Source organism: Salvelinus fontinalis, chromosome 36 (genome assembly GCF_029448725.1).
Source record: "Salvelinus fontinalis isolate EN_2023a chromosome 36, ASM2944872v1, whole genome shotgun sequence".
Lineage (NCBI taxonomy): Eukaryota > Metazoa > Chordata > Actinopteri > Salmoniformes > Salmonidae > Salvelinus > Salvelinus fontinalis.
Window position 1 is genome coordinate 5089327 of NC_074700.1, and position 21121 is coordinate 5110447.

Here is a 21121-nt window from a genome sequence, read left to right on the forward strand (position 1 = left end):
CAGAGGAAACGACACACACCTGCCTCTAATTGAGAACCATACCAGGCAAACCATTAACCCAACATAGAAAACACATAACATAGACTACCCACCCCAACTCACGCCCTGACCAATTAAACACATACCAAACAACAGAAAACAGGTCAGGAACGTGACAAACCACCTGCCTCTCATTGCACTCCACGAGGAGCCTGCCTGTTACGCGAATGCAGTAAGCCAAGGGAAGTTTCTAGCTAGCATTAAACTTATCTTATAAAAAACAATCATAATCACTAGTTATAACTACACATGGTTGATGATATTACTAGTTTATCTAGTGTGTCCTGCGTTGCATATAATCGATGCGGTGCACATTAACGAAAAAGGACTGTCGTTGCTCCAACGTGTACCTAACCATAAACATCAATGCCTTTCTTAAAATCAACACAGAAGTATAGATTTTTAAACCTGCATATTTAGCTCAAATAAATCCAGGTTAGCAGGCAATATTAACCAGGTGAAATTGTGTCACTTCTCTTGCGTTCATTGCATGCAGAGTCAGGGTATATGCAACAGTTTGGGCCGCCTGGCTCGTTGCGAACCAATTTGCCAGAATTTTACGTAATAATGACATAACATTGAAGGTTGAAGGCAATGTAACAGGAATATGTAGACTTATGGATGCCACCCTTTAGATAAAATACGGAACGGTTCCGTATTTCACTGAAAGAATAAATGTTGTGTTTGAGATGATAGTTTCCGGATTCGACCATATTAATGACCTAAGGCTCGTATTTCTGTGTTATAATTAAGTCTATGATTTGATAGAGCAGTCTAACTGAGCGATGGTAGGCAGCAGCAGGCTCGTAAGCATTCATTCAAACAGCAATTTTGTGGGTTTTGCCAGCAGCTCTTCGCAATGCTTCAAGCATTGCGCTGTTTATGACTTCAAGCCTATCAACTCCCGAGATGAGGCTGGTGTAACCGATGTGAAATGGCTAGCTAGTTAGCGGGGTGCACGCTAATAGCATTTCAAACGTCACTCGCTCTGAGACTTGGAGTAGTTGTTCCCCTTGCTCTGCATGGGTAACGCTGCTTCGAGGGTGGCTGTTGTCTATGTCTTCCTGGTTCGAGCCCAGGTAGGAGCGAGGAGAGGGACGGAAGCTATACTGTTACACTGGCAATACTAAAGTGCCTATAAGAACATCCAATAGTCAAAGGTATATAAAATACAAATGGTATAGAGAGAAATAGTCCTATAATAACTACAACCTAAAACTTCTTACCTGGGAATATTGAAGACTCGTGTTAAAAGGAACCACCAGCTTTCATATGTTCTCATGTTCTGAGCAAGGAACTTAAACATTAGCTTTCTTACATGGCACATATTGCACTTTTACTTTCTTCTCCAACACTTTGTTTTTGAATTATTTAAACCAAATTGAACATGTTTCATTATTTATTTGAGACTAAATTGATTTTATTGATTTATTATATTAAGTTAAAATAAGTGTTCATTCAGTATTGTTGTAATTGTCATTATTACAAATACTTTTTATATATATATATTATTATTTTTTAAACGGCATCGGCCTTTTTTGGTCCTCCAATAAATCGGTATCGGCGTTGAAAAGTCATAACCGGTCGACCTCTAGTACCAGTACAGATGCACTAATAGAAGAAGTCCAGTCCGGACCTCAACACAAACTACAGCCTTACCCAAAACACACAGTTTCCAGCTCAATCCCATTTACATTTCCTCTACTAGGATATGAGAAGGACCCCCTCTCAGCCCAGAGAGACTAGTTGTTATTGCCCGATTACAGATAACAGACGTCTTTATTAAAAAGCCCAGAGGGTGATACCGCTGCACATCAAATAGGGTACAAGCTCCCTGGGAGAGGCTACAACAACCTCCAGTACACACACACACACACACACACACGCTGAGCCACAGCCTAAGCATCCCATCAACAAGCCAAGTCATTCCAGGGCTGACGAATGAGACGAGAGGGATGATGAGCGCTGAAAGAATATGACAGACAGCCTCATGTTCATGTTGACAATGTGGTGTGTGTGTCTTCCAGGAAAGGGGATTGGAGGAATGTGACGGTTCCGTTCCCTGTCTGGTGTTGACAGTTGTAGCTGAGGGCTACGGCCAGGAAGACCGCAATTGCAGCATTTTGGGGGTTCTGATTGAATAGGTCATTCAACAGGGAAACAAATTCAGAGAATTCACTGCGTTGTGAATGTGATGTCACGGTAATAGAATTTTGACGCAATACCAGGTTTAGGATCACGATACTCGATACCGTCACGATACCGCGACAACAAAGGGCGTATTAGCCAAAGACACAGAATGACACTTGATCCAGACATATAAACTCGGCTACTTCTCTGTTCAATCATTGGGCATCTTTTGAGTTCAATATCACTACATTCCAAAATTGTCATCAGAAAAAAATCTGAGACAACCACGTCTGCATTAATTAATAAATTATACAATCAAACAATTAAATAAGACTTTGCTTTTACCAATCTAACTACATAAAACGTAACGGTAATAATGTATTTGATTGGTAACTCTATCGATAAACTATGTAAAAATCAAGCCTAGTTCTATTCACAATACAGGTGAATGCATATTCAATAGGAATGCATGCATGCATGCTTGAGTTATTGAGCGTGCACTGAGTTACTCACTGTTTTCACGGGACTACAGATGACAAACAATCCGTTTCTGTTCCATTTGGGACTTATATTATTGTACTGATCAACAACATTTGCATAGAAGTAGAGATCTCTTCTTTTATAAGTGTGCCCTGTCTCTTTAAGAACCAATAATGACATCATGCACAGGTCACATTCGCACACAGTCAGTTGAGAGGAGAGATACCTGACAGACAAAAGGGGAAATGTATCTTTAGACGTGAGGGAGAGATGATTAAGTTAATTAGCTAATAACGTTTTTTGGGTGACAATCACCAAATGTTGTGTTATGGTTATCACAAAGTACTTAAGGTAGTGAATTGATGTTAGCTTCTACTGTAAACTAGCAACAAAAGTTAGCCTACAAATCTGGAAGTAAAGTTTTGTAGCCTGTATGGACATTAACGGTTTCAACATTTCTAAATGCCATGTTCGCATTATCCAAGTGTGCTAACTTCTGTGCGCATGAGTGGGAAGCAAAAAGTATGTAGCCCAAGCTCCCAGTCCTCTAGCAATGAGTAAGCGGAGCAGGCAAGAGCCATGAGCGGTGCACTCCACGCAATAAAGGCACGTCGCCTGCGCTGATAGACAGACTTGATCCTCTCAATCGGTATACAACGTGAGCCACGTTGGAAAGAAAGTAACAAAGGTTTTAGTACCGTTCATGTTCTAGTATCGAAAAACGAAAAAGTACAGAGGTTTCAGGATACCATGAAACACTAGTGTGTGTATGCGCGCTTGTGAGTGTGTATGCATGCGTGCACGTGTACGTGGAAGATGTACCACTGCCATGCCCATTTCTGTGCAAGTCTGCACAGATCGAACAGGATGCAGGCAGATGTGTTTGCAGGCAGGTGCCATGTGTGAAAATATGTAGGATGAAAGGCAAAGGGCAGGGAGACAAACTACCCTAGTGAAAGAATGACGGGACTTCACCTTGTAGAACCATGCTCTTACAAGCCCAAACTTTATGCACCGATGAAGCTGTTTATAATGTGTGAGTGTGTGTGTTTTACTACTACCCAATGACCCGTGTGTGAATGCCTACAAAAGGAACAGCTGTGTTATGAGGGACCCCTTGAAAATGGGATGACAAGACATTCGGCCTAGATCTAAATAACAGTTTTCTCCCCTAACCTGGTATACTGTAGATAAGTCTTATTTTAAACATAGTCTCACCCTCAATGGAACACATCAACCAAGTCATCAACAAAGTCTGTGAACAAGTCCATGTTGATGACCAAAACACCACATTATTTGGCTATGTTACAGATGTTCACACCACATCCAACATCGATCCCACACCGTAAAACAGCCCAAACTGTTTGATCCTACCGTGCTAACTTCCCTAGCATCTGGGAGCCATTAGCGGAATCCAATAGCCGTTTACAGGAGCAAAGTGACACTCTGAGGGCGAACATCATTTCTCTCTCAAACTATATCCTTCCCTCTACTTTATAGATCTACTTTGGGTCCGACCCAAACCGCACCACTTTCCCCGGCAACCTCCGTCTCATAAATGTGGCAAGGGCGCTAACTACCTCCCCTCTTTCATCTATCTATCTCTCCTTTCTCGTCCCTCGCTTCAAATTGCTACCATGTGGGGGAGGCTTGGTGGTCAGGGTGACCAGACAACGGGACAGGGAGTAGACACAGACAGACACAGTCTGATTAACTGGAATCATTCCTCCTCTCCTCACGGGAAGACTGGAGAGGCAGAGAGAAGGAGGGAGACCAATAACCATTATTTTACAGAGACCCTAATTAGAGAGGTTGAGGGATTGAGAGAGAGAGAGAGGGATAGAGAGAGAGAGAGAAACTTCATTGGGGAGAAGCCATATACCATAAGTGAGGGTTAGGTCAGATGGAAAGAAAGTAGGAATGAGAGATTTTATGGAGAGACAGAGGAATTCTATATACTGTGTTTTAGTGTTAAATATTATAGCGTGAACGTGAAAGGCCGATAGAGGGGAGGAGTTGGACAGACAAACAATGGGAGGCAGGGAAGGGCTCAGACTCTTCTGTGCTCACCCCTCCGCCCTTTGTGTTGAGTAGTTCAGAGCTGAGACACACACACACTCTGCTCTTTGTGAGGAGTCAATGCACAAATGACTGAAGGAGCCTGTAGCAAAACTCACCTCATGCCCTCTCAGACACTGACTCACAGCACTGGGGGGGGTTTATCTCAAATACCTGGGGTCAGCTGTCATATATATATATATATATACACACACACACAACTCACTGAAAGAAAAGACTAACACACACACAAAAAAAACACTCTATGGTAGTACTCACAGACAATAGAGAAAGTCAATCTTCTCCACTCCCTCTCTAATGATTTTCTACCTGGCCTTGAGTCTCCATCTGGATTCATGACATATTAATGGAAGGTGCTGAGGAGTATTGTTCGCCGTTCAAACAGGAGTAGTGAAGGCCTAGTTCACACTTTTTTCTATAAATTTCAATTCATCGGAGGGTGCTGCAACACCCTCAGCAACCCTACTTACCGAGGCTTTGAGGTTCTAGTTCAGTCATGTTTTTTGTTGCCCTGAAGGGAACGGAGAAGAGGGGAAGGATAGAGCCTGTGTGTGTGTGTGTGTGTATATGTGTGTGTGTGTGAGGGGAAAGAAATGCCTAGGGGTGAGGAGAGAGCTAATCTTGTGATAACATCATTCAGAGAACATCATTCAGAGGACAAACATCCAGGACGCTTGCCATATCCAAAACACAGCCGCCAGGACTGGAGAGAGGCTTCCAGTAACCCAGAGCTATACGTTACTGTAATATAACAGGGAAATGATATTGGAGATGTTCAAAACATGTTGTTTTGACATGCATACGGTGTGTTCATGTCTAACCAAGAAGAATCCAACTCAACACAAATATCAATGTAAGATATCTGATATCACAAAGATGATTCACAGAAAAACTGTGACAACTGTTGCTGAAAGGGCTATCAAATCAAAGGGAATGAAGAGACTCGGTTGTCGGCTTTGGAAAAAACGAGTCATCAAAATGACCCCGACGCTAGTATGATGACCTTGTGTCAGGCAGCGCAAACTATCAAAACACATTATCTTCAGCTCCAGATGCCGGCCTTGTCAGAACACGAACCGAACGTCGTCCCTCGTATCCCTACTTGAAGCAGAGCAATCATGCGTATTCTATTCTCACCATGGTACTCATAACACAAGCACCGACAGGCACCGAGCGCCAGACAGGGGTGCACTCTCGCAAATCACATTTTACCTCAGATTTTCTCCCCCGTGAACTTTTCGTCACCTGGACACATGACATGCCAAGGGTTTCAGCTAGACGGCTCCAGCCACTGGAGGCGATCCTTAAGTCTGAATTATTACTGGAGCTATGATTCATAACATTAAATCAAATCTAGATGTCAGTTCCAATGACTGTAGCGAGATGTGGGGAGAGTAATGGAGGTGGAACTATGCCCAGGTATACTTAGAGGCATTATCAGGGAGACAGGCAGAAGGGTAGGCTAATCCTTACATAACAAAGGACAATGTGATAAATTGATACATTGCTTTAGTCACTGCTATGCTATGCAGGAGGAAAATGAGGCTGGGTAACTCTATCACACGCACGCACACACACATATGCTTCCTTCATCATTCTGTCTTCTTACAGACCATTGGGGGTAGGATGTTTTCCTCAAGGCAAACACCTGGACTAAAGACAGCGGAGCTCAACAGACTCTCTGAGGAATGAGAGCGAGCGAGAAAAAGAAAGCTACGGATCCTCCCATAGTGCACTCCACCTTCACACTTGGCCCTGCTGTAATGCGTCTGGCCCTGACACACACTACAGAACGCCACCCTGAGGCACAGCAGACTCACTGTACCCACCAGAGACACAGCACAGACAGAGGGAGTCTAGGAACACTGTCCTCGGGCAAAGTATGGTACACTCGTAACCACTAGAGAGAGAGATTTTAAAATCCCCTTTACTAGGTCAAGACCCAACAGTACATGAATAGTGACGCTTCAGAATTCATGCACCAGCCTGTAAGAAAAACAGAAGTTTGAGAGCGAGAGAGAGAGAACGAGAAGAGGAGACAGAGATAGGCATGGAGAATAGAAGTAGATTCAGAGAGAGTTGGAAGGTAATTAAGAGACGCGAACAGATCTATTTTACAGAATGAGAGAACACACAGAGAAGCAGTGATGGAGAAAGACAGAAAGAGAGAGATGCAATGGCACAGTTCCAATCCGAGCTAACCTTACTCTTCCCTGCGTGATGAGGAACTGAGAAGGAGCCCCAGTGCGAACGTTTGATCAACATTGAACCCATGCTGTCGTAGTATTACCCTTTCTGTTATCACTAAATCAGTGGGGATCGGGTGGGTTGGTGATGGCAGGGATAATACTCACGACATGGATTAATGGCAGGGGGAACCGTATCGCAGCCCTCGCAGCTGGGTTGCACTGCGCGCCCCACGCTAACTCGCTACCACACACCCCGGGGCCCAGATGTCCAATAGTGACATCACCAGCAACGCCCACAGCACCGACATGGTCGGATTAATGGAACCAACTGCCAGAAATCTCAGTCGATTAGTGTAGGACGAGAATTTGTTGCCCACGCTACAGACGGCTATAATCGGTCCGCTAATACAGGACTAGTAAAGGCCCAGAGTGCAACTTTTGTGAGATCCTTTTTTTATATATTACTTTTTGTATCTTTTTTTCTGCAGCACCCTCAGCACCCCTAATTCCCACTGCTATGGACAGGGGATCAAGGTTTCACCTCAGATTTAACTCAAAACCATACCACCCCTCAACAGTAGCGGCCATATTCTAACCTGCCCTGACACACATTTTTTACGGGAAATTACCCACCGAGGCCCTGCTACTCGATAGATGCTACTTCTTGCGTTTCAATCGGGACATGGGACAAGAAAGTTGTCACAGGGGACCTACGGTACGTGCGTGCTCCACGGCCATTGTCGACCCTCTCCCAGGTTGTGTAAGGTAGTGTGTGTCCCAAATGACTCCCTATGTAGTGCACTACTTTTGACCGGAGCACTACAAAGTGAATAGGATGCCATTTTGGATGCAAAAAAAAAAAGAGAGAGTTGGTCCAATACTGCGGCCAAAGAGCTTGCAGGATGTATACAGTAGGTCTGCCTTCCATTGTCCATTGTTACAGGGACTGCCTGCCTGGACTGACTGTGGTGGATTGGCTTTGGCTTCCATAAAGAGCTGGGGAAATACCGAGCCTCGGGCACACACAATTAGGGGTAAAAATAAAACAAAGGCAGTAGAAGTAAAGACTCCAGGGATTATTTTTCCACCAAATTCCTTGTAAACCAACCGGACTGGGGGATACAGATCAGCTAAGGTAGAGATGGAGACTATATATAGGCCGAATGACCAACTAAATTACAAATGGTGTTAAAGCATATTTCACCCAATATTTAATAAGTGGCCCAGGTCATGGTAAGAGTCATTTCCAGTTAGTGCTTATCCCTTCAAAAAGGTGCCCCTTCCTAAACATGTAATCTGATTAATCCAAACCCAACAGATTTTCCCCATCCTGTGTCCCCATTATATTTCATTCATTGGATTTGTTCTAAATAACTGAGCTTCTTGATCCCCCCTCCCCCTCCGGCCATTCAGTCTCAATTCGCAGCACGAGTGGCTGCTGCAGGGTGCCAGACCAGCTGATCCCTACCATGCTGCATCTCAATAGTCTGTTAAGCATTTCCTTTCCTTGTTCCATGCCCTTCATCTTTACCCATCTGAAACTACAGGCTTGTTAAAATGCAATACGGTTCTAGTGATTGAGGGGGTACGGCAGGATTGGAGCTTGAACCAGCCCCTCTGTGGTTTCCTGGGTAAATTCACCATCTGTGCCATAAAAGCCAAAGCTTTTTGGCATAAACAGTAGGCTTCACACATACTGGGAGGCTACATGGAATGATGCTTTTGGCCATAACTTGCTTCCACCTGTACAATTTCTGTCTCAGTTCACATAAAGGAAATAATACAATTATAGGAAAGAATACAATGTCAGGAAGCAAATGTAGTCCTTTGATACACCTACACAGTGTTCCAGCCAATGAGGTATGGTCACGGGCACCATACCGTCTGAGTTCGGTAGTCGATCAATTAATCACGCTGCAACCTGCTCATCCAGCAGGACCCCCTGTTGGTCCACACCTCGTGTTCCTTTGTGTTGTGCCTCTCCATCCCTCAAAGCAACCTTATTCAAGTTGTTGTAGGTAGAATACTTTGACCATTTATATTGAAATGCTCAATTGGAGTTGAGACAGACGAGACAACTCATTTAATTCTCACGAGAAAACAAAAACTGGCAGAGAAACAACCTATACAGAAGTATTATGCCAAAACAAGGGAAAAAACAAACAACGCCACGAACTGATATTGTTTACATGATACATTGGAAGATTCAACAGCAAAAACACCTTATATATTTTCCCCAAACACAAACGATACACACCCTTCGAGGTGATAGCAAGCTATGCTACTGTATAAACATGGTTACAGGCGCGTTGTTTATTAGACTACACGTATATCAACAAACACGGACAGAATACCAATGAATGAAAGTAGAATTATAGGCGTAAAACAAAAATGCTTACCTTTTCCGTTTTTGTCCATGTAGCCTAGATACTTCCAGGGCGTGTACTTATTTATCCTGTATAGTAAGCTAGCTGTGGACTCTCATGCGTCTCTCGTCCCTCGTGTAATGCTCCTTGCTTCCTTTCCCTTAGTGATGGGTCATCGGCGAACGAACCGGATCGTTTTGGTGAATGTTGGAACGGAATTGCATCGGTGAAAAAGACGTTCATTTTGGCTGCTTGATTTGCATACTGCTACTACTGCTTTTTGAGCTCAAAACAATGTTTTTTTTTTTTTGCAGTTAAGTTACAAAATAATGATCTAAAGTGGGTGAATCCTCACTGCAGAAACAATACATAGTGGGGAGAGGAGAGCACGTCAATCTGGTCCACGCTGATTTGTTTTTATGCTGACCATTTAATAATTTGGCAAGGTAAAACTGTATTTGAACGCGCATTTCACGATCTGACATAATGGCAGCCTAACTTTTGTGCTATACATTGGAGATTGGCATTTTTATTTCATGGTTCTATGTTGTTTTTTAAGCATTTTGAACGAAGAGCCGTTTGGGAGCCAAATGAGCCGGCTCTTTTACGTGAACGGAGCCAAATGAGCCGGCTCACCGAAAAAACTCGAAATGCCCATCACTACTTTCCGTGGGTGACGTGACAGAAGCCTATTCCAGCTGTCAAGAACACAGACGAGATGGACAGAGTAGTAGCCAATCGCAGCCGTAGTTTACAAGGGCTGTCCCAATCACAGATAATACGGGGTGGGGGTCTTTGCTTTTTAAATAGCCAGTCTAGTGGATTTGAGGCAGCTGATATAATAACTATCTATCAACATATAGGCCTATCAAGATAATAAATAGACTGACACAGAATGGCAGTTTGCTCAACTCTACAGGCTATGCGAAACCATGATGAATCAAATGACGGCAATGATTCACAGAATGATTCACTTCCTTTCGTCAGCACCTGTTTCAACGTAATAGATTCATAGTGTGGAAAAATCATTCAGTAGCCAGACTGCACCCAGAAATCTTCTTTCCTTTGTCCCAGAGCAACAAATGAGACAAAGTTACATATTTGTTCACTGGGTTTAAACTGGATGTCCTGTTCTAATTTAATTTAATTTAGAGGCCGACTAAATCACACGCATCAAACTCATTCCACGGAGGGCCAAGTGTCTGCGGGTTTTCCCTCCTCCCTTGTACTTGATTGATGAATTAAGGTCACTGGTTAGTAAGGGACTCCCCTCACCTGGCTGTCTAGGTCTTAAATGAAAGGAACAACCAAAAACCAGAAGACAAAAAGGCCCTCGACGGAATGAGTTTGACACCTCTGGACTAAATGAATATAAACCAGGTCTCTCCAGCCCTATTATTGGAGAGCTACCCTACTGTAGTTTTTCCCTGCAACTCCAGTCGTAACTAACCTGATTCAACATATCAACTAGCTAATTATTAGAATCAGGTACGCTAGATTAGGAACAGGGTTGGAGAGCCCTGATATTAACCGAATAAGGATGTATGTTGTGTCCGGAACAAACGTTCCTCACACCAGAAGAGACCGTCGTGTACACAAAGTCAGTTCCTCTCGTTCGATAGGTACCACTGAGACATCTCAGTTTGTCTGAGAATAACACAAAAGAGTTTTTTTCACTGACTGCTCAAGCAACTATCCAAACAGTCAAGGTTCTGACCAGTTGAGTTACCATCAAAACACAGCACACGTCAAAAGAAACGGTACCGAATGAAACATTTATTTAAAGATGGACCTCGGTATTTCTTGCAAACCAGAGAAGCCAAATTAGAACAAAAGCTAAAAGCTAAACAAAAGGCTTAGTTACAGCATTAGAATAATATTAACCCATATTCTCATCCTCTCGTCATCCTCCACAGAGCCTTAAAACTACATCACATCACAGCATATGGTATCCGTTGGTTACACAGTGCAAAACAATAGATTATGACAGAACCAAATTCATTTTAACAGCGTCATATTGCATAACGGCAATGTCAGCATAACTCTAATTGTGTGCTACAGAGACGGCGTCGAGTTAAGCCCAGCCATTCGGTTAAAGGAACAACATTTTCGATAAAGACTAATCATTCCATAACATTCGGGTTAATGCAGTGAGGCAGACTTATTTTCACCGGACATTCGATAACAAACATGGTAACACACGTCTCTGTGACTATGGTGGGGCGATGGACATATACCTGCATACATAGGATATTCATAAATATCTGGCTTCCATTACAATCAAACAAGCAAAAACAGAAGGCACACATTGACGATATGTTATTACGTCTCAAAATCAATCGGAAGCAAAACAATTGCGTCTATTGGTCAGCTCCTTCTCATTTCCTGTATCGAAAGCGTAAATAAAGTTGTGAATCCAACACTGTGTTGACCTTGATGTAAGAGAGACACGCAGCTGATTCCTCTGAGTGGGAGGCCTGTTTGTCTAAAGAGAGGATGAACGGGGCTCTGGTTGTGCAATCTGGCCTGGTGTGTATCTGGGCTATCTGAGCTCTGCTGATCTGGCCTGACCCTTGAGCAAAACAGAAAGCACTTGGCCCTACACTGCTATCAGGAACCTAAAAGGATTCTTTGGCTGTCCCCATAGGAGAAACCCTTTGAAAAACCCTTGTTGGTTTCAGATGAGTACATGGAACCCAAACGACAAATGAGTTCTACCTGGAACCAAAAAAGGTTATCCTACGGGGACAGCCGAAGAACCCTTTTGGAAGCCTTTTTTCTAAGTGTAGACACTGACTGAACTAAGATACATTTAGCATTTCCTCCCTAATAGTTAAGGTTAGGATTAGGAGAATGGAATCTGATCCCAGATCTATGTGTGCCTAAGGGCAAGTTCAGAGCTCAGACCTGGATGTGCGTTCCTTAGTTTCTGCCTCTCCGCTTACACTACTGTTTCCACAGCTGTTCAAACACAAAAACAAACACAGTCTTTCCCAACTAGCCCTCCATTGTGATCTCTGTTCTGGGAAAGCCCTCCTCACCATTGATAACGTTACACCAACCTTCTTTCAACGTTACAATGACGTCGTAACAGTGATCCACAAACCAAAAAGGATAATTTGACATAACTTACACACGTCCGTACACATATCATTCTTCCAAACTGCATAAATGATCATTCGGTATAAGCAGACATTAGATTTGACAATGTCATTTTGCGACACGATCGGCGTTCACATTCGACGAGGCACACTCGAGCACTTTAATACGTTGCCGACTCCATTGTTTCTGTATCACCACTTTGTGACATCTACGGACGCAAAATGGCTGTTATAAATACATTTGATTTGATTTCGATAAAGCGCTTTCATTTCAGATTGACGTTAGAGATCAGGAGACATGAGCTTTGATGACAACAGTTAACGTTCTACTCACAGACGGAGCAAAACTCTGATTTAATATTTATTCAGATTGACTGTGTTTTTCATTTATATTGAGTATATATTTTCCAATACACCTTCCCTATAACCATTCTTTTTAAAGATACCATCCTCATCCTCCCTTTAAAATGTCTATAAATACATACCAAACAAAGGCATCTGAATTGGGCTTTTCATTGGACAAAAGTTGTGTTACAAAATGTGTGTAAAATAATTAACCAAAATGAGGGACCAAAATGATCAAAATTGAGAAAGCAAGCACACAGAGAGAATGTTTTTACAAACATTTTCATACATTTCCATTGTAGATGACCTCAACAATCTCTCATATGCATGCATGCCCTAGAGGCAATATATACCATGGCTTGCATAACAAACTCTGAGACAAATCTATGTACGCTGTATGCCACATGTACATTGTATACCACTTATGGTTGAATTATTGTTTGAGTTTCTGGAGACTTAGCAAAGCCAATATACGTTTTTCCACTACATATATGGCAGTGGATGCCAAAAGGATTTACAAACAACAAACATAGAAAAGGGTTAATTCTCTATCACAGAAGGTACAGATAGATAGCACAATATGTCATTATTAATTAATTTAAGCAAGACTTAACTTGTTATGCTCAAGTGCTGCTGCAGGCCTGTGTTAGATAGTGTGAGGACAATGAGGGGGGAGCAGATGATAAAGGTGTCATAACACCATGATTCTCACATCTGAAAACTTCCACAAAATGGATGACAGCCATCCAGGAGTCAAAAAATAGCTTATAAAAATAATGTAGGGTTATTGATGGGAAGGGATTCACGTAAAAGTGTCTGGCAAGGCAGTGTTTGACAACATGACTTGAAAGAACCTGATGCTCTATACATCTGCTATGGGTATCAGTGGGGCCTATGGTACGGTTTTTACCCATGATTCATGCTGTTGGCTCCGATCCAACCCCAACACTCCCATCTTCACTGATTTACGAGTGGCGTGTGTAAGATACAGCCCTCTGTCAACAAATCCTGGCATGGCTATCAAACAAACTGCCCACTTAAAAAAGGAGAAGATAAACTTTTCCTATCTTAACCTCCACTGCTGTAAAATGATACATCTGTTGTTCAGATATGAGACTGTGAGTCGTGGTGAGTTAGAGGCTAGCACAGGCTACAGCGGGGAAAGGGAGGATAGAGAAAGAAAGAAAGAAAGAAAGAAAGAAAGAAAGAAAGAAAGAAAGAAAGAAAGAAAGAAAGAAAAGGAGATGGAAAAAGACGGAGAGAAGAGGAGAGGTGAGGTGGTAAGAGAAAGAGAGAGAAAGAGAGAGAGGGGGGGATGAGAGAGAGAGAGAGAGACCTTAAATGAGACATGGTAGATAAGGAAAGATCAAGTGAGAGAGAGAGACCTTAGAGAGGGTAAGAAAAACAGATAGCAGGAACGATAAGAGGGGGAAAACGAAACAGATTTTAAAAAAGAGCGAGAGATATTGTTCCAAGTCCAGATAAAGACAGTAAAAGAGGCACACGTTAAACCAGTAAGAAACAGAGACAAAGAGAAAAAAGCCTGCACAAGGATTTTAGAAAAGCTGCTATTTCTCTTTTTGCGGAGGAAGGGGGCGGGGGATGCAGAACTCACATAGAGGCGGGGAGAGGGGAAGAGGAGGAGCGGTGTCACGGGCCATGCAAATGCATCTCCCCCCACCTCCCCAAAAAGGTTATAAAAATAACATTCAGACCACAACGCATACAAAAGCTATATGTGACAAACATTGCCTCAACGTTGGATGCCGGTCACGGGCGACATCGTGAAAATGTCTCCCCCTTCCTTATTCTGGCAGAGATTATGTTTTGCAGGTGTAACGTAGTATGGCGGTGCATATATAGATGATTTCTGATGGGTTTTTTTTCTGATTTCCTTTCTTCCAGACTGGACAGACGTTGTAGCCTCGAGATGTTATTTTTCTCCCTGTTACAGTCACTTCGGCTTTAGAAAAGGCGTGCCTTCTTTTTCATGTCGTTCTTCTTCCACAGGGCCATGCGGTCAAACTGATCCAGGGTCATCCCGAACACATGCTGGAAGTCTCCTGGGGTGAGGTGTCTCTGGAAGAGAGAAAAATACAAGACAATATGTTTATATTCATTTGAATGACAAGACCGACAATCTGTGGAAGCAAAATAGTGGGAATATGAGACACACACAGACAGAGAGAGAGAGAAAGAAAGAAAGTAAGAAAGAGAGGCAAGAGAAAGAGTGGTGAGAGAGAGAGAGAAAAAGAGGCGAGAGAGAGAGAGAGATACTATCAAATACAGAGTTCACTTTTATCAGGGCACACAATCAAAACTGACATAAATGTGCCAGCAGCTTCAGTATCAACCACTGACAGTGCATTTAGCCATCTGTTTAAGTGCAGGATTCCATGTCCTGTGAAGTGCACTTGAGTGCAGTCGACTCACTCAGCCCCTGTAACAACACCCCTCTCTCACACACATACACAGAGAGATGTAAACATATGTTTCCCATGCTAATAAATCCCATTGAATTGAATGTAACTGAGAGAGAGAGAGAGAGAGAGAGACAAAGAGAGAGAGAGAGAGAGAGAGACAGAGAGAGAGAGAGAGAGAGAGAGAGAGACAGAGAGACAGAGAGATGCGCCTGTGTAACATGGCTCCCCCACCACACCTCACTCCTAACCCACTCCTAACCCACTCCTTAGGGGCGGCAGGTAGCCTAGTGGTTAGAGTGTTGGACTAGTAACTGAAAGGTTGCAAGATTGAATCCCTGAGCTGACCAGGTAAAAATCTGTCGTTCTGCCCACTGAACAAGGCAGTTAACCCACTGTTCCTAGGCTGTCATTGAAAATAATAATTTGTTCTTAACTGACTTGCCTAGTTAAATGTAAACAACCCAAGGGAGCAGCTGGGCGCCTGACTTGGACACACTATGTCTGGGGTGACCACAGATGGAGAGATGGCACACACTAACCCCTAAGATTGAGGCCGAAAGGGCTGGCTGGGCCAGGAGCTTCATCCTCTTAAGCTGTGCTTACAACCTGCTTACAACCTTTAAATGTATTGGTAGATAAGTGCTGTATAATGCTTAACATAAGCTTATCATACTTACGTTATCCTGGTCCAAATAGACACTTACACATCTTGCGCAACTTTCTTTACCAAAGAACCTCATTCTACCAGGCATCCATGTGTTCAGCATGAGAATGTCATTGGCCACTGGTTCTTCATCGAAAGATTTAACACACCAAATCAAATCGCATGCCTCAGAACCTTTTCCAAACAACAACCCTGTCTATCCCCTGTCTGGCTCCCATTACAAATACTATAACCTCCCAAAATGTCAAAAGTATACGATGGAATAAATAAAAAAATCTCCACGAGCTGAAATAAAAGATCCAAGAAATGTTCCATGAGCACAAAAATCATTTTTTCTCTCAAATGTGGCGCACATTTTTGTTTACATCGCTGTTAGAGAGCATTTCTCCTTTGACAAGATAAGCCATCCACCTGGCAGGTGTGGCATATCAAGAAGCTGATTAAACAGCATGATCATTACACAGGTGCACCTTGTGCTGGGGGGACAATAAAAGGCCACTCTGAAAATGTGCAGTTGTGTCCCACAACACAATGCCACAGATGTCTCCACAGTTTTGAGGGAGCGTGCAGTTGGCACGCTGACTGCAGGAATGTCCAACAGTGCTGTTGCCAGATAATTTAATGTTTATTTCTCTACCAAAGTCGTTTTTAGAGAATTTGGCAGTACATGGAACTGGCCTCACTACTGCAGACAACGTGAAACCACGCCAGCCCAGGACCTCCACATTCAGCTTTTCATCTGCGGGATCGTCTGAGAAGGGGGATCTGGGGTGCTGAGGAGTAGTTCTGTCTGTATGTGGGGGAAAAACTCCTTCTGATTGGCTGGGCCTGGCTCCCCAGTGGGTGGGCCTATGCCGTCAAAGGCCCACTCATGGCTGATCATCTGCCCAGTCATGTGAAATCTGTAGATTAGGGCCTAATTTATTTATTTAAATTGACTGATTTCCTTCCATGAACTGTAAATCTTTGAAATTGTTGCATATTATGTTTATATTTTTGTTCAGTATAGAATCGGGCTGACATCGTGTGACGGTCAATCAACTAGTTTCCATAACGACCAGGCATCTCCAGCGGAGAAGGGAGGAATCTGGGCAAGACACCGCTGGCATCACATCCGATGAATGCAACATGGTACACACACCTTACTAGAAGGCCAGCATCCCGGATTCGCCTCTTCACTGTTGACGTTGAGACTGGTGTTTTGCGGGTACTATTTAATAATGAAGCTGCCAGTTGAGGACTTGTGAGGTGTCTGTTTCTCAAACTAGACACTCTAATGTACTTGTCCTCTTGCTCAGTTGTGCACTGGGGCCTCCCACTCCTCTTTCCATTCTGGTTAGAGCCAGTTTGCGCTGTTCTGTGAAGGGCACACAGCGTTGTACGAGATCTTCAGACTATTGTTTATTTAATCAGAACAATAGTTTTCAGCTGTGCTAACGTAATTGCAAAAGGGTTTTCTAATGATCAATTAGCCTTTTAAAATGATCAACTTTGATTAGCTAACACAACGTGCCATTGGAACACAGGAGTGATGGTTAATGATAATGGGCCTCTATACGCCTATGTAGATATTCCATGAGAAATCTGCCGTTTCCAGCTACAATAGTCATTTACGAACATTAACAATGTCTACCCCGTATTTCTGATCAATTTGATGTTATTTTGTTGGACAAAATGTGCTTTTCTTTCAAAAACAAGGACATTTCTAAGTGACCCCAACCTTTTGAACGGTAGTGTACGTTTTACGGACACAGTGTGTTTGACATTAGTCATCTTGTTGTTATTCGTTGTTATTATTCCCAACCTTCAGCTCCATTCAACCTCTCCCATCTATCTCTTAACACCATCCATATTGAATTTCTATTTGCCATTTTATTACTCTTAGTAATCACAACCCTCCATCTACATAATACAGGCATCTGACTTTGTCTGTCTGTCTGTGTACGGGGAAACCACTGGGGTGTCTGTGTGTCTGTCCCGCTGGTAAATATCGACACACATACACGCACGCACATACTGCAAAACACAGTGTGATCTCATGGTGGGTTTAATGGTATTCCACAGCAGATTTGCATAAATCTTTGTGTGTGTGTGTGTGTGTGTGTACATGTGTTTGTGGACCTAGCTCTATGAGGTATAACACACACAGCAACTAGCTCTCACAGTCTCACGTCAGAATTAGACGTTCATCCATGTTTCTCAAACGTCAAATTTTGAATTTGTTACAAATGTCACATTTCTAAGTGTTGAAGATTAAGTTTAGGTTAGGGTTAAGTTTAGGTATTAACTCCAAAATCTTAAGGTTAGTCATTAACTTAAGGTTAATGCCTTAAGGTAAGGGTTAAATTGTGGGATAGGCTTAAAACAAAAATCTCAAAAACAAATAGCTTTTCTTTTTTTCCCCCCCCGTTTTCTCCCAAATTTCATGGTATCCAATTGGTAGTTACAGTCTTGTCTCATCGCTGCAACTTCCGTACAGACTCAGGGGAAGCGAAGGTCGAGAGCCGTGCATCCTCCGAAACACGACCCAGCCAAGCCACACTGCTTCTTGACACAATGCCCTCTTAACCCAGAAGCCAGCCGCACCAATGTGTCGGAGGAAACACTGTGTCAGCATGCACTGCGCCCGGCCCGCCACAGGAGTCGCTAGTGCGCGATGGGACAAGGGTATCCCTTTCGACCAAACCCTCCCCTGACCCGGGCGACGCTGGGTCTCCCGGTCACGGCCCGGCTGCGACAGAGCCTGGACTCGAACCCTCAAAAACAACTTTCTATCGCTGGATTCAAACTAACAACCTTTGGAATCAGAGGCGGACGCTTACTATAAATCGAAAACCATACCTAGACTACCGACAGGGCCTTGGGGAAATACTGTAGCTAATACTGTGGTTAAGATAACAACTGATGTAGGATCAGTGCAGCCTCGGTGTCTCCATTCAATTACGTCATCAAAAGCAACTCAGGGCATCTGTATTTGGAACTCATTGTTGTGGTGTTGCATTAGACCCTTTATGTCTAGCAATAATCTCCACATGCATTGTTAGTCTCACCGGTGGTTCTGAGCATAGAACGAATGACTTAATAACTCTTGGTAATCACAACCATCCACATAATAGAAGCATCTGTCTTTGTCTGTCTGTCTGTGTACGGGGAAACCCCTGGGGTGTCTGTACTGCTGGTAAACATCGACACACGCACGCACGCGCACACACACACATACTGCAAAACACAGTGTGATCTCGTGGTGGGTTTAATTGTATTCCACAGCAGATTTGCATACATCTTTGTGTGTGTGTGTGTGTGTTCGTGTGCGTGTGTGTGTGTGTGTTTGTGTGCGTGTGTGTGTGTGTTTTTGTGTGCGTGTGTGTGTGCGTATTTGTGTGCGTGTGTGCGTATGCATGTGCGTGTGTGTGTGCGTGTGCGTGTGTGTGTGTGTTTGTGGGCCTGGCTCTACGTGGTATTACACACACAGATGGGGTTTGTGTGAGTGAAAAATGAAATCACCAGTTTGAGATAAAAACTTTACTGCCTGGATAATGTTGCTTCCCCCCGAGAGATGATGACTTATCATCTGAAAACAGTCACTCCGTCTCACACACATGCACTCACACACACGCGCACGCACACAAACACACACCCATAGCCTGACACATATAAGAGGACGTATGTGATTTGTGGACAGTGGCACATACAGTAAGTGCATACACACTCACAGACAAGTAGAGATATTCTAAACCCACTGAAATGAGACCAACACACACACACACACACACACAGGGCGAATGCGTAGGGGGAGATAAACAGCATGATAAATCAGCAGTCCATAACTCAGTGTGAGGCTAGAGGAGTAACCCGTCTGCCCCAGCCAACAGCGCACATACACTCAGACAATACCATGATAACGTTACCACAACCCAACCCTCACAGCATTGGAACAATGTGGTGGGAGTGGGTCCAGTGTGCATTTGTAAGGGTGGGGGTGGGGGGGGGGATAATCACACACACATATGCTGAGGCAGACAGATCTGGAGCCTTGTGTACGTCACACACAGAGACAGGGTTAGAACAAAAAGGGTCTGACTTCTCCCACTGAACCACATTGCAAATGAATATGGAAAATGGTAGGAAAAACACAATTCAAAGGTTTATGGCAATAACTCTGCCTGAGTATACTTAAGAGCACTGAGACATGGGCCTGGAACTGTTATCTACGGTATGATATGATATGATATGATATGATATGAGAGAGAGAGAGAGAGAGAGAGAGAGAGAGAGAGAGAGAGAGAGAGAGAGAGAGAGAGAGAGAGAGAGAGAGAGAGAGAGAGAGAGAGAGAGAGAGAGAGAGAGAGAGAAGAGAGAGAGAGAGAGAGAAGAGAGAGAGAGAGAGAGAGAGAGAGAGAGAAAGAGAGAGAGAGAGAGAGAGAGAGAGAGAGAGAGAGAGAGAGAAAGAGAGAGAGAGAGAGACAGAGAGAGAGAGAGGGAGAGACAAAGAGAGAGAGAGAGAGAGAAAGAGAGAGAGACAGTGAGAGAGAGAGAGAGAGAAAGAGAGAGAGAGAGAGAGAAAGATAGAGAGAGAGAGATAGAGAGAGAGAGAGAGAGGGCCTGAGGAATGCTGGGCTAGTGAAAGGACGGCCAGTAACCCCAGGAGCAATGACCCTGACCAACAGTACTGTATCCATCACAGGAGGCTGCTGAGAGGAGGACGGCTCATAATAACGGCCGGAACGAAGAGGATATAATGGCATCTAACACCTGGAAACCATGTGTTTGATGCGTTTGATACCATTCCACCAATTCCGCTCCAGCTATTACCACGAGCCCGTCCTCCCCAATTAAAGTGCCACCAACCTCCTGTGGCGTCCACATAGTGGATGGCAGTATTACTTCTGGACGAGAACTAACTCTGGACGAGAACTATGGCTAAACGTGTATTATGAAATAACTTGCTCGTAGTGTACAAAATGAACAAATATCATGCTTATGGGTATTTGGAGGTGATTAATTGTTGTTCTGTCTGAAATTGTATTAGACTTGTCATATGTAAAGTATGCTGAACGAAAATATAAACGCAACATGCAACAATTTCAAAGATTTTGCTGAGTTACAGTTCATAGAAGGAAACCAGTCCATTCAAATAAATAAATGAGCCCTAATCTATGGATTTCACATGACTGGCCAGGGGTGCAGCCATGGGTAGGCCTGGGAGGGCATAGGCCCACCCACTTGGGAACCAGGCCGACCCACTGGGGAACCAGGTCCAGCCAATCAGAATGAGTTTTTTTTCCCCACAAAAGGGCTTTATTAC

The 21121-nt window shown here is 43.5% G+C and overlaps 2 protein-coding genes across 2 annotated transcripts in view; both read right to left on the reverse strand.

The window, feature by feature from the left end:
• The window catches only part of LOC129835064 (actin filament-associated protein 1-like), a 119526-nt gene extending 109738 nt beyond the window's left edge, over nt 1–9788 (reverse strand). The window contains exon 1 of the mRNA XM_055900412.1: nt 9317–9788. Within this exon, the coding sequence (XP_055756387.1) occupies nt 9317–9335 (19 nt within the window). The 5' untranslated portion in view covers nt 9336–9788. The remainder of the gene's footprint in view (nt 1–9316) is intronic.
• Nucleotides 9789–11039: 1251 nt separating this feature from the next.
• Nucleotides 11040–21121, reverse strand: part of LOC129835065 (actin-binding LIM protein 2-like) — an 82800-nt gene continuing 72718 nt past the window's right edge. The window contains exon 22 of the mRNA XM_055900415.1: nt 11040–14808. Coding sequence (XP_055756390.1) covers nt 14695–14808 — 114 coding nt within the window. The 3' untranslated portion in view covers nt 11040–14694. The remainder of the gene's footprint in view (nt 14809–21121) is intronic.